At 37.1% G+C, this 13895-nt stretch overlaps 1 protein-coding gene across 1 annotated transcript in view; it reads right to left on the bottom strand.

The window, feature by feature from the left end:
- The window catches only part of PLS3 (plastin 3), a 169238-nt gene that overhangs the window by 142078 nt on the left and 13265 nt on the right, over window positions 1-13895 (bottom strand). The window contains exons 2-3 of the mRNA XM_053718738.1: window positions 5544-5635; window positions 5230-5436 (exon numbers count right to left, since the gene is read on the bottom strand). Of these exons, the coding sequence (XP_053574713.1) occupies window positions 5230-5436; window positions 5544-5635 (299 nt within the window). The remainder of the gene's footprint in view (window positions 1-5229; window positions 5437-5543; window positions 5636-13895) is intronic.

Here is a 13895-nt window from a genome sequence, read left to right as displayed (position 1 = left end):
AAGTGGAACGATGCCTGTTCCAGTTATTCTTTCCTTGCTGGTTAATTTTTTTTGAGTGCTAATTGCTACCACTTGTAATGGCTGGTTATTAATGTGCGCCTGCAAACAAGCAACTTTGCCAGTTTGTGGGCGCACAATAAATTAGCGCTCCACTAATGTAGGCCAATATGATTTGTGGTGCATGTATTTTACGTTTGATATTTTGCATGCTTAATCAAAATGGGTAAAATCAGCCCTGTGGGAAATCAGAAATTTGTGCGATTTTAAAAGCTTTCTAAAATAATTAGATAATTTATTCCTTTTCATTTTGTGCATTAACTGTACTGAATAACATAAGCATAGAATCAAAGTTTGTGTTTAAGAAAGGTGAACTGATGCTAAATTTATAACCATAAAATTTGTATTTTAAAAAAAAACATATTTATTGTTTTAATAGATAGATAATCCCTTTATTACCCATTCCCCAGTTTTGCAAAACAGTCAGTTATAGTAATACACTTTTTCCTCTGTGATTACCTTGTATCTAAGCCTCTTCTGACAGCCCCCCTGATCACATGACATTTTATTTTGTATCTATTGACTTGAATTTTAGCCAATTGGTGCTGTGTTATTTATATGGCTCACGTGAACTAGCAGTCTCCTGTTGTGAAAAGCAAATAAAAAAAGCATGTGATAAGAGGCTGTCTGTAGTGGCTTAGAAACAGGCAGAAATTTAGAGGTTTAAATGTTATAAAGTATATGAATGTAACGATGTTGGTTGTGTAAAGCTGGGGAATGGGTAGTAAAGGCATTATCTATCTATTTCAACAATAAAAATGTTGGTGTTGACTGTCCCTTTAACTGTGAAATGGTTAACACAGTTGTCAGTGATTATTAAAAAATGTGCGATCATATTTAGCGAGATGTCGTATTGCATAAGGCTTCTAAGTCATTTACTACAGCGGTGTGTTCTTTTAAATGTATTACAAAATCTTACTTTAATTTGTTTTACAAGCTAATGAAAAGAATGCGATTAATTTATTCTAGTTTAAAACTCACTTTACTTAAAGGGGCATTAACTTGTTGCGTACAACTACAATAGAATGGTTACTACTCAACATAATATTGTTCTTCCTCCTGTGCCTGCAGCGGTCTTCAAAATCATTCTCTTATTTTAACCCCTTACAAGTATTAGTAGCTCTATCTTCACACTGTATGTCGCCATCTTGGAGCTTATATTAGTTATTTAACTTTTAAACTGAGCAAAAAAAAATAAATATAGAAAATTTTAATGCTTCTGCCCTCTATTATGTGAGCTAGGTGAGAGGTACAGCTATCAAAACACAGACCTGCGAGTGTGCACTGCTTTTGTCACATGATGCAACAACACGCGAGCCACAAGATGGTGGCACCCAGTATAAAATGCAGAGCTTTAGCAACTGGATTCTGTAAAAAGTTAAAATAAGAGAATGGCTTTAAAAAGAGTTGCAGGTACAGAAGGGGGAAACAATAGCATAGTGAGTAGTTATGCTAGTGTACAGTAAGTCCCCGACTTATGAACATTCGAGTTACGGACTTTCAAAGATACGAAAATGCGACTTGCATGTCAAATCACGGAAGTTAGTTCCGTGTCTGCCAGTTGCAGTTGTGCTGCGGTATACTTTAGAATACAGTACAAGCCCAGGATGTCAGGGAAAAAAGCGTAAAAGCAGTACTGATAAAAGCAGTGGTGATGCTGTGGGGACTGCTAAGAAGCGCCAAGCCATAACGATGGAAACAAAAGTTAAAATAATTGAGAGATTGGACAGAGGTGAAAAGATGATAGACGTTGCTTGTTCTTTTAGCATGAATCTTTTAACCATTAGAACTATTTTAAAGAACAAGGACAAGATTGTGGAACATGTGAAGTCTGCTGTGCCAATGAGGTCAACAATAATATCCAAAAAACATGAAAAAGTGATAGAGGAGATGGATAAACTTCTCAGTGTGTGGATGCAGGATCAGTGTCGAGTCCCACTTAGTTTGATGCTGTTCCAAGAAAAAGCCTTTATGAAGACTTGAATAAACACAGAATCAGAAGGTGCATCTGAAGAATTAGAGGGTGCATCTTTTAATACCAGTCATGGATGGTTTCACAGATTCAAGGCAAGAGCCAACCTTCACAATGTAAAAGTGACGAGGCAGAGAGTGCAAATACTGTAGCTGCCAAGGAATTTCCTGTAATTCTTCGAGAAATTACTGATGAAGGTGATTATTTACCTGAGCAGGTTTTTAACGTAGACGAGACAGGCCAGTACTAGAAGAGGATGCCAGACCGAAGTTACATCAGTAAGGAGGAAAAGGTGATGCCAGGCTATAAAGCAGTAAAGGACAGGCTAACTGTTTGGTGGTAATGCTTCCGGCGATATGAAGCTGAAACCTCTCTTAGTTTATCATGCAGAGAACCCAAGAGCCCTTAAAAGCATCGCCAATAGCTCTCTTCCTGTTGTATGGAAGAGTAACTCCAAAGCCTGGGTTACACAGGCCATTTTCCAGGACTTGTTTTTTCCACCACTTTATCCCAGAGAGAGAGAGAAATTTTACATGGAGAAAAAATGTCCCATTTAACATTTTTGCTGCTCGACAATGCTCCAGGCCACCCCCCCATTCATGGATGGCTTTCATCCCAACATCAAAGTAGTGCATCTGCCACCGAATACTACGGCGCTCATCCAACCTATGCACCAGGGAGTTATTGCGACTTTCAAGAAAAATTATTTACGTCACTCTTTCGATAAGCAGTAAAGGCGATGGATGAATCAGCAATAACGTTGCGACAATTTTGGAAGGACTATCTACAAGGCCATAAAAAACTTTGACTTTGATTGGCATGAGGTTACAGCTGATACCATGAATGGGGTTTGGAAGAACCTTTGCCCGCAGTATGTTCACAAATCTCGTGGATTTGAAAAAGAGGGTGAGAAGTCCAATGAGGTCCTCAGCAACTTAGTGACCCTCAGCGAGAAGCTGTAGATAGATCTGCAAGAGGATGACTTCATCGAACTCCTTGATATACAACATGAGGAGATTACTAATAAAGACCTGATAGAATTGGAGGCCCAGCGAAAGGACAAAGATAGCCAAGAGGAAGAAGAAGTAACTAAAGAACCTAAAAGCTTCACAACACAGGAAATGGCAAGGGGGTTTTCTTTATTTGAGGAGACAATGTTAGTTTTTGAGGCACAGGACCCAAATGTAAAACGGTAGACAAAGGTTGCAGCAGCCGTTCAGAATGCCATCCCAGTGTTACCGTGTCATCTATGACAAGAAAAAAAAGTTACTTCCCAGACATCACTGGATCGTTTTTTCAGGAGGGTAGATAGAATTGAATCTAGCAGGGAACCAGAACCCATGCCATCAACATCAGGTGTGAGTGAAACTGCAGCTTGCCCTCCATCTCCAATTGCTGATGATTCTTCAGCTCCACCATTTCCCACCTCGTCAGTTACTTGCCTGTTCACTCCATGCCAGCCCCTGTATGCCAGCTGTTGTACTATACAGGGTACAAGGCAAGATTTAAAATGTTTATAGTGTTGTTTATTTTTCATGTACAGTACAGATATTAAAAATGTTTTCTTTACAGTACAGGTACAATATGGTTTTATATGTACTACTGTACATTAAAAATTCTCTCTTTACAGTACAGTATTTGTTTTTTATGTACTAAAACATGAAACATTTTCTTTACAGTATTGTTTTTTTATTTACTAATGTACATTAACAATGTTTTCTTTACAATATTGTTTTTTTTATGTACTACTGTAATGTAATTTATGTGAAAAGTATTAAAGTGAGGTTTAGAATACTTTTCACATAAATTACAATACAGTAGGACTTATGAACATGCTCCCGGAACGGAACTTGTTCGTAAGTCGGGGACTTACTGTACTTGTGTATGGTATTAAACTGTTGGGTACAAGTGTATTAGGAGAAATACCATCCCTGCCAATTTAAAGGCAGCATTAAGAGTCACGCATTTCTAAAAAAAAATTCTACGCATTAAGAATGGTTTGTGTGTGGGGAAAAAAATTAGCAAAATACCTAATGAAATGGAAACAGGAACCCTTTACTCAAACACAACATAACTGGAATTTGACTTTAGAATAAACGTTTACCTTTGTAAAAATTATTGTGTTCTAAACAGGCCATAGATGACTCTGCTATGTTTCACAGCTCACCAAGCCTGAAAGCGCTGATGTTTCAAGTTGTATATGCAGATCATATGACTGGCTTGCGTCAGCATTTTGTCCTGGTGCACAGGCTGATTTAAAACTTTACATCTGTATTACAAGGGGAAACTGCAGAAATTCCCAACAAATGTACACAACTCGCTATCAATGTAGTTAAAGGGACAGGAAACACTTTTTTTTTTTTCCACGATTCAGATTTGAGCATACAATTTTAAATAACATTTCCAATTTAATTCTATTAAATAATTAAAAATTAAATAATTTTGCTTAATTATTTAGGTATCCTTCGTTATAGCTAGGTAGACTTTGTTGATTGAAAATGTATAATATTAATAATTAGCGATTTTATTCAGAAGCGGTTGTGATTGAAGAGTGTTGGGCCAATCGTATGAGAGATTGTTTTGATTATTTATATTGTGTTTTTTATATATTGTGTTTTTACCTTTTTTTATATCATTGACTTGAGAATAAAAAATTGTACATATTTCTAATCCAGGCACGAGTTACCTCCAATTATTGATTCAGAAATTTCATATGAGAGCTGATATGAAGATTTATATAAAACTGTCCCAAGATAACATAGTATCGTTGGTTTATTAACCCACTGCTAGGTATACTTAGTATATTTTTAGCGCCACCTACACTACACACATTCAAAATGTATAATATAAAATGCTAATAGCACCTATGTGCTGAGCCTACATAGCTATACATTTCAACGAAGGATACCCAAATAATGAAGCAAATTATATAATAGAAGTAAATTGGAAAGTTGTTTAAAATTGTATGTTCAATCACGAAAGAAAGAAAAAAATTGGGTTTCCAGTCCCTTTAACACACAAGGGTACAGGTATGATATTCTTTTTGTGGTCTAAATCATATTAGTTCCTTTAACTACCAAAACAAGCAAAATATATTTTGTATACACACACAGGTGTGAGTACGATCTTTATAAAACCTTAAAATAAATAAGACTTCCTTTAAGTGCACCTGGTCAGCAGCTTCTTTAAAATGTACTTACAAAAACAAATTCTTCAAAGGCTATTTTTCCGTCTTTATTTTTGTCACCATCAGCCATTAGCTTCTGAATGATTTCCCTGACTTTGTATCCAGGAAGTTGGAGGTTTGCTTCCTTAAAGAGATCATGGAGTTCATAGTCTGATATGTAACCGCTGCAGTCAAGATCTGTAAAGGGAAGGTACAAACAAATGGTGGTTACAGAAAAGCACTAGAAGGAAAATGACTCTTACTTAAAGCTATTTCACAGTCCCTGGGGAACAGAATACCACGGTTGTGCACTAAAAGAAAAGAACAAGATGAAGAGAAGTGTTTAACGGTACATTCTAAGTTAACAAAGGTATTCTCTGTTTCATTAGCAAATGTAAGTTTTGCATTACTGGTCATATAGATAACTGCATGTTTTACCCCTGCAAATGAGTTAAAAACACATAGGTAATATAAGTTTTTGGATATGCAAGCCTTTCTGCCCCCAGGGAGATAATGACCAATAATTTGTGGGGTCATGTAACTGCTACTTCTGGTTCGCTAACTAGCCATGTCCTTCTTGAGAGCTAAAAGACTTGCAACTCCTGAAGAGGCCTTTACCTATGTTTTTATACCCTTTGTGGTGGTAAGACACAGTTGCCTAACACATTAGCAAATGTTATTGCATGTATTGGACTGTTCCTTTAACCCCATTCAGTGCTAGAGTTATTAGCAATATAGTGCATTACAGCTCCTGCATCAATAACAATTTTTTTTTTTTTTTCAAACATGGTCAGTAATGTTAAATCAGACATTATTACCTTCATTCTAAAAAGGTATGATGCCAAAATCCAGATCTCACCTCTTTCAAACATTGAATGGGTAAAATAAGCCAAATATTTACTTACAGTCTAGCTATTCATCATAAGCTATGAATGCTTTATATTATTGTTAAAGCAGCAGTAAAAGTACATTCAACTGGTAAGTAGCTGAAAAGCAAAACCCTTCATGGGAGGCCTCTGTATTGAAGGCAACACAAGGGATTCCCAATTCTCCACTGACTTTCTAATTTACAAACCAGACTGTCTGAAGACTGTAAAGTATAAGTCTGTTTATATTATAAACATGATACTAGCTTAATGCATACTGTTCAGCGCTCACTTTGTCTGCACAAGGGGTTATATTAGGTCACCAAAGAACCTCACTGAATGAGAACACATGTGCAAAGCCTGGGGAAATAGCTTCCTTTTACTGGTCACATGTCAAATCAAACTACCATATTTCATCAAATTCTCTCTCTAAAATATATATATATGTGTGTGTGTGTGTGTGTGTGTTATTTGTATCAAGGATTGGCACCGAGTTGAAACAGAAACCCAAACTGAACCAAAAAATCTGCTTCAATAAAGAGAATTTACTTTGGAGTTGACTTCTAGCTCGCAGGTGGGGTAAATATAAACCCCAGAGCAATTTGAGTGCTGACTTTTCTTCCTCAGGATGACGTGTCAAAAATAACTTAAAATAGCTTACCACAACGGGATACAAAATAATAAGAAAAAGAACTGAACATTCTGCCATATAAGGAAGAATATTCCACTCTGCATGAATCAGCATTACACTGGCATTAAATATCCTTTGACTCATGAAAAAAAAAAAATCAATCCAGCTGTTTGGCTGCCCAGAAATGAGCAATATTCCAAGTTTAAAACACAGCAATGTATATTGAGTAAAATTATGTTCAGATTTTCTGGTTAATTCTGCCATCCATAAAACTGCACCTTGTTGTTACTGAGCTAGTTTTAAATGACTGAATGTCATCCCATAAAGAAATCTACACACAAGGGTACATAATAAATACAAGTCATAGAGAACCCCTGTGCTTACTCAGAGAAGTTAAATTACCTTTTGTATTTTAGACTGAACATTTGAAGAAAAATCATAGAGCAGGTTAACTAACTTTTTTGGGGGTTCTTTGAGAGGCACCTTGGAGATAAAAAAAAATTGTTCAATTAACTTTCTCAATAAGGGTTAGATGCATCATTTGGAATTGCAGCTTCTACAGACATTCAATATGAGTCAATTTAATTTTTGAAGAACTGTCAAACAATAACAAAATGATAAAGCAAAAAATTGCAATTATTCATCCTAAAAGCTTGGATTTATGTGTCCTATAAAGTAATCTTATTTCCACAATATCTGTATATTATCCAAAAGGTTAGAAAAAGTTTGTATATATGCTGTCCTAAGTCCTCATTTATTTCTCTTTTTTTGACCATTGTTTAATGTAATAGTCCCATATGCTTATAATTTCAAAATATATTACGCCCAATTTGTCATGTTTGAGAAAATAGTATTCTTCTAACTCTAAAAATGTAGAAACCTTTTGAATCCAAGTTGCTAAATAAGGAATCTCTCTACTCTTCCAGTTTTTTGCTATTAGGATGTTAATGCTATTCGTCAATATCTAAAATAGTTTAACCCCTTAAGGGCCAGCGACGTACCTTGTATTTTTTTTGGAGGTTTACATAACCAAAATTAGTTTATCTAGGGCAATTTGTATTTCCAGATTTTTTTCCTCTCTCTGCAATAATCCGCCTCCGGAAATTTTGTGTTGGAGGGCACCACCACCACAGGTGCCATTCCACTGCCAACTTGATTACATCTCCAACAGATATTTTGTGTGTCGTGGACATAATCTTTGTAGTGTGAAGTTCCATCTGTGTAATATCTTTAGGTTGATTTCCAGCATTGAAGAAGAGATTATAATTAGATTTTAATGTGGATTGGTCGATCAAAGATCTTGTTTGTGGTATTATAATATATAAATCTCTTTCCCAAATTTCTAAATATGACAGAATGTAACCAGGAGGCGTGCATAATAATCAAATATTAATTAATAGAATTTGATTAATTGGTGGTGTTCTTCAAAGTTAGTCAAAGGTCTGGTCATATTTCTGGCTTGTTTATTTTTTGTGAGGAAATGGTGTACACGTCTCTATGTGAACCATTGTTAAAAACAATTAAGGCCCTGAGCAATAAGTAGACAAAGCACAAATTAAACCACAAGAAGACCTAACAGGTATATAGTTAAGTCAGCTGTGCTTAAATCAGGTATGTTTGGCATTATATGGTGTCTAACTCTCCATTTTTGTTTTTTACTAATGAGGTGAGAGGAGGTGTAGAGGAGATGTATGGGGAAATTTAGTAAGTTTTTTTTTTCCAGATTCGGGATGATTCTTTAATCATTGGGTTTAATATGTTTTCTTTCTCCAATTTCAATTTGGTCCAACAGTCTACTAATATGTTTTAAGTATGTCATGCTTCATGACGACCCAGTGTTTGGTTCTTATGAATGCTCCAATCTACATTGTGTTGCCGTAATACTGCATTGTCTATAAAATTGCAAATTAGGCACTCAATCCCCTTTCTATCTTCGGTATAATCAGGGTCATTTTATTAATTCTAGGGTGGTTTTTGTTCCAGGTGAAAAATGTTGAGAGCTTGTTTGAGTGTTAAGAGGTATTGTTCTGGGATAGGTACAGGGTCGGCTCCAGAACAAATGAAATGGGGAGCATTTTTTTTTCACGAGGGTGTCTGCATTTACAAAGCATGTATGAGAGTCAAAATAAGAGCAGACCTACATATTCTGCAGGAAAGTGTAGCTTCTGGCTGGCTTATCCCCCACTATTAACATTTTGAGAATATGTGCTAAATCACTAGGTAAAAGAATAAAGTCTTAATCCTATGCAGTGCACTAAAACAGAGCCATTAAACTTGAGAACCCCAGTGCAATAGTTCTTAAAAAAACAATTCACCCCTTAATCAGCATGAACCAAAACCCTTAAACTCATTCTCAAATCTCAATCATGCAATTAACCCCTTAGTTTGCAATAGCAGTGAGGATACTAGGTTTTCAGGTACTGGTAATTTTGTAGATTAGATTTAGCTATACCTGTTTCGCAATAACCAACGGATATCAGGCTACTTAAAGGGACAGTCTAGTATAAATTAAGCTTTCATTATTCAGACAGGACTTTTAATTTTATTCAACTTTCCAATTTACTTTTATCATCAAATTTGCTTTTTTCTCTTAGTTTAAACTAAACATAGGTAGACTCATACGCTAATTTCTAAGCCTTTGAGGGTTGCCTCTTATCACATGCTTTTTAAATCTCTTTTCAACACAAAGAGACAGAAAGTACATGTGGGACAAATAGATAACACTGTTCAGGCACAGGGTGTTCTTTAAGATTTAGCACAAAACAATGCTAAATTTAAGACAATAGATAATAAACAGTCACAGTCGTGATCAGGGGGCTGGAAGAAGGTTCCTAGATACAAGGTAATCAGAGGTAAAAAGTATATTAATATAACAGTGTTGGTTATGCAAAACTGTGGAATGGTTAATAAAGGGATTATCTATCTTTTAAAACAATAACAATTCTATGGTAGACTGTCCCTTTAATACAACCTATGAACTGTGAACCTATAAGAATATGATTGTATCATATAAATATAAGTCTATAAATGACTACCGGCTTCAATCGATGCCTCAAAAGTGCACTGTGATCTTAGGCCCGGCCTAAGATGACAGTGCACTTTTGAGGAGTCGATAGAAGCCGGTAGTCATTTATAGACTTATTTATATGATACAATCATTCTTATCATGTTCTATTGTTTAAGAAAATGGGTAACTCACGATAGTTAGGTAAAGTTAATACGCTTAAAGACAAGTCCAAAAAGTCTCTGATATACTTCCAATTCCAAATAAGAGGTTAAGACATGGAGCTCCTTGCAGATGAGTGATGCAACCTCACAGTTCGGCAGCTAACTCCGCCTCCAGCATTACATAACAATTCATTACTTTATTATTTTTAAAGCGTGTGATCATATCAATATTTCTTTCATGTAATTGGCAAGAGTCCATGAGCTAGTGACGTATGGGATATACAATCCTACCAGGAAGGGCAAAGTTTCCCAAACCTCAAAATGCCTATAAATACACCCCTCACCACAACCACAATTCAGTTTTACAAACTTTTCTTCTGCGATATGCGCTGCTCAGCAATTTGAAGCCCGATTCCTCTCAGAGTACAATGTTTGTCAGAGGGATGTGAAGGGAGTATCACATATTGATTCTATGTTTTCCTCACGGGAAACCTTTTCAAAGGTTCTCGGTCGTAGAGAGTCATCTCCTACCTCCCTTTTCAGATTGACGATATACTCATATTCCATTACCTCTACTGATACTGTTTCAGTACTGGTTTGGCTATCTGCTTTATGTGGATGGGTGTCTTTCAGTAAGTATGTTTTCATAACTTAAGACATTCAGCTATGGTTTGGCACTTTATTCAGAGTAAGACCTCCTGTGAGATTTTTTCTCTCACACATTCCAGCAAATCCAGTGAAGGCTCAGGCTTTTCTGAAGTGTGTTTCAGATATAGAGCTTTCAGGGGTAATCATACCAGTTCCGTTTCAGGAACAGGGTCTGGGGTTTTATTCAAATCTATTCATTGTCCCAAAGAAAGAAAATTCATTCAGGCCAGTTCTGGATCTGAAAATTTTGAATTGTTTTGTAAGAGTGCCATCTTTCAAAATGGTGACTATAAGGACTATTCTGCCTTTTGTTCAGCAAGGTCATTATATGTCGACGATGCATATCTTCATATTCCGATTCATCCAGACCACTATCGGTTTCTGAGATTCTCTTTTCTATAAAAGCATTACCAATTTGTCGCTTTTCCATATGGCCTAGCGACAGCTCCAATAATTTTTTCAAAAGTTCTTGGTGCCCTACTCTCTGTAATCAGAGAACAGGGTATTGCAGCGTTTCCTTATTTGGACGATATGTTGGTACTAGCTGATTCTTTACATTTCTGCCGAATCTCACATGAATCAACTAGTCCTGTTTCTTCAAAGACATGGTTGGAGGATCAATTTACCAAAAAGTATCTTGATTCCTCAGACAAGGGTCACCTTTTTAGGTTTCCAGATAGATTCAGTGTCCATGACGGTCTCTAACAGACAAGAGACTAATAAAATTGGTTTCAGCTTGTCGAAACCTCCAGTCTCAATCATTCCCTTCAGTGGCTATGTGCATGGAAGTTTTAGGTCTCATGACTGCAGCATCGGACGTGATCCCCTTTGCTCGTTTCCATATGAGACCTCTGCAGCTTTGTATGCTGAATCAATGGTGCAGGGATTATACTCTGATATCACAATTGATATACTTAAATCCCAACATTCAACTCTCTCTGACTTGGTGGTTAGACCATCATCGTGTAATTCAGGGGGCCTCTTTTGTTCATCCCACCTGGACTGTGATCACAACAGATGCAAGTCTTTCAGGTTGGGAAGCTGTCTGTGGATCTCTGACAGCACAAGGGGTTTGGAAATCTCAAGAGGCGAGGTTACCAATCAATATTTTAGATGTGCTATTTTCAGGGCTCTTCAGGTTTGGCCTCTGTTAAAGAGAGAACCATTCATTTGTTTTCAGACAGACAATATAAAAACTGTGGCTAATATATCAATCAACAGGGTGGGACTCGCAGTCCCCTAGCTATGAAAGAAGCATCTCTGATACTTGCTTGGGCGGAATCCAGCTCTTGTCTAATTTCTGCGGTACATATACCAGGTGTAGACAATTGGGAAGCGGATTATCTCAGCCGTCAGACTTTACATCCGTGGGGAGTGGTCTCTCTATCCAGATGTTGTTTTTTCAGATTGTTCAGATGTGGGGGTCTTCCAGAAATAGATCTGATGGCTTCCCATCTAAACAAGAAACTTCCCAGTTACTTGTCCAGGATCCTCAGACGTAGTCGTGGATGCGTTGGCAGTTCCTTGGTTTTACCATCCTACTTATATCTTCCCGCCTCTAGTAGTTCTTCCAAGAGTGATTTCCAAGATAATCATGGGAACAATGGTTTGTGTTTTCTGGTAGCACCAGCATGGCCTCACAGGTTCTGGTATGCGGATCTTTTTCGGCGGAGCATGTCCAGTTGCCAACCTTGCCACTTACTTTAAGACCATACCTTCTGTCTCAAGGACCATTTTTTTCATCAGGATCTCAAATCATTAAATTTGAAAGTATGGAAATTGAATGCTTCATGCTTAGTCAGAGGTTTCTCTGACTCTGTGATTGATACTATGTTACAGGCATGTAAATCTGTTTCTTTTAGAATTCCTAGAATTTTACAGTTTCTTCAGAATGGTTTGGATAAAGGTTTGTCTGCAAGTTCCTTGAAGGGACAAATCTCTGCTCTTTCGGTTTTATTTCACAGAAAGATTGCTAACCTTCCTGATATGTTTTGTGCAGGCTTTGGTCCGTATCAAGCCTGTCAAATCAATCTCTCCTCCTTGGAGTCTTAATTTGGTTTTGAAGGCTTTACAGGCTCCTCCTTTTGAGCCTATGCATTCTTTGGATATTAAACTACTTTCTTGGAAAGTGTTGTTCCTTTTGACTCTCTTCTGCTAGAAGAGTTTCCGAATTATCTACTCTTTCTTGCGAGTCTCCTTTTCTGATTTTCCATCAGGATAAGGAAGTTTTGCTGACTTCATTTAAATTTTTACCTAAAGTTGTGAATTCTAACATTAATAGGGAAATTGTTGTTCCCTCTTTGTGTCCTAATCCTAAGAATTCTTGGGAGAGATCCTTACATTCTCTGGATGTTGTAAGAGCTTTGAAATATTATATTGAAGCTACTAAAGATTTCAGGAAGACTTCTAGTCTATTTGTTGTCTTTTCTGGTTCTAGGAAAGGTCAGAAAGCTTCTGCCATTTCCTTAGCATCCTGGTTAAAGCTTTTGATTCATCAGGCTTATTTGTTGTCAGGTCAGGCCCCGCATCAGAGAATCACAGCTCATTCTACTGGATCAATTTCCACTTTGTGGGCTTTTAAGAATGAAGATTCGGTTGATCAGATTTGCAAAGCAGCAACTTGGTCTTCTTTGCATACATTTACTAAATTCTACAGTTTTGATGTATTTGCCTCTTCGGAAGCAGTTCTTGGTAGAATAGTTCTTCACGCAGCTGTTTCAGTTTGATTCCTCTGCTTATGTTTTAAGTTTTTTTCTTTTCAATTATGAGAAAAACTTATTTTTTTGGATGTGGATTTAATTTTTTTCATCGGAAAAACAGAATTTATGTTTACCTGATAAATTACTTTCTCCAACGGTGTGTCCGGTCCACGGCGTCATCCTTACTTGTGGGATATTCTCTTCCCCAACAGGAAATGGCAAAGAGCCCAGCAAAGCTGGTCACATAATCCCTCCTAGGCTCCGCCTACCCCAGTCATTCGACCGACGTTAAGGAGGAATATTTGCATAGGAGAAACCATATGATACCGAGGTGACTGTAGTTAAAGAAAATAAATTATCAGACCTGATTAAAAAACCAGGGCGGGGCCGTGGACCGGACACACCCGTTGGAGAAAAGTAATTTATCAGGTAAACATAAATTCTGTTTTCTCCAACATAGGTGTGTCCGGTCCACGGCGTCATCCTTACTTGTGGGAACCAATACCAAAGCTTTAGGACACGGATGATGGGAGGGAGCAAATCAGGTCACCTAGATGGAAGGCACCACGGCTTGCAAAACCTTTCTCCCAAAAATAGCCTCAGAAGAAGCAAAAGTATCAAACTTGTAAAATTTGGTAAAAGTGTGCAGTGAAGACCAAGTCGCTGCCCTACATATCTGATCAACAGA

This window comes from Bombina bombina, chromosome 1 (assembly GCF_027579735.1).
Source record: "Bombina bombina isolate aBomBom1 chromosome 1, aBomBom1.pri, whole genome shotgun sequence".
NCBI lineage: Eukaryota > Metazoa > Chordata > Amphibia > Anura > Bombinatoridae > Bombina > Bombina bombina.
This window is presented reverse-complemented; position numbering and strand designations above follow the sequence as displayed.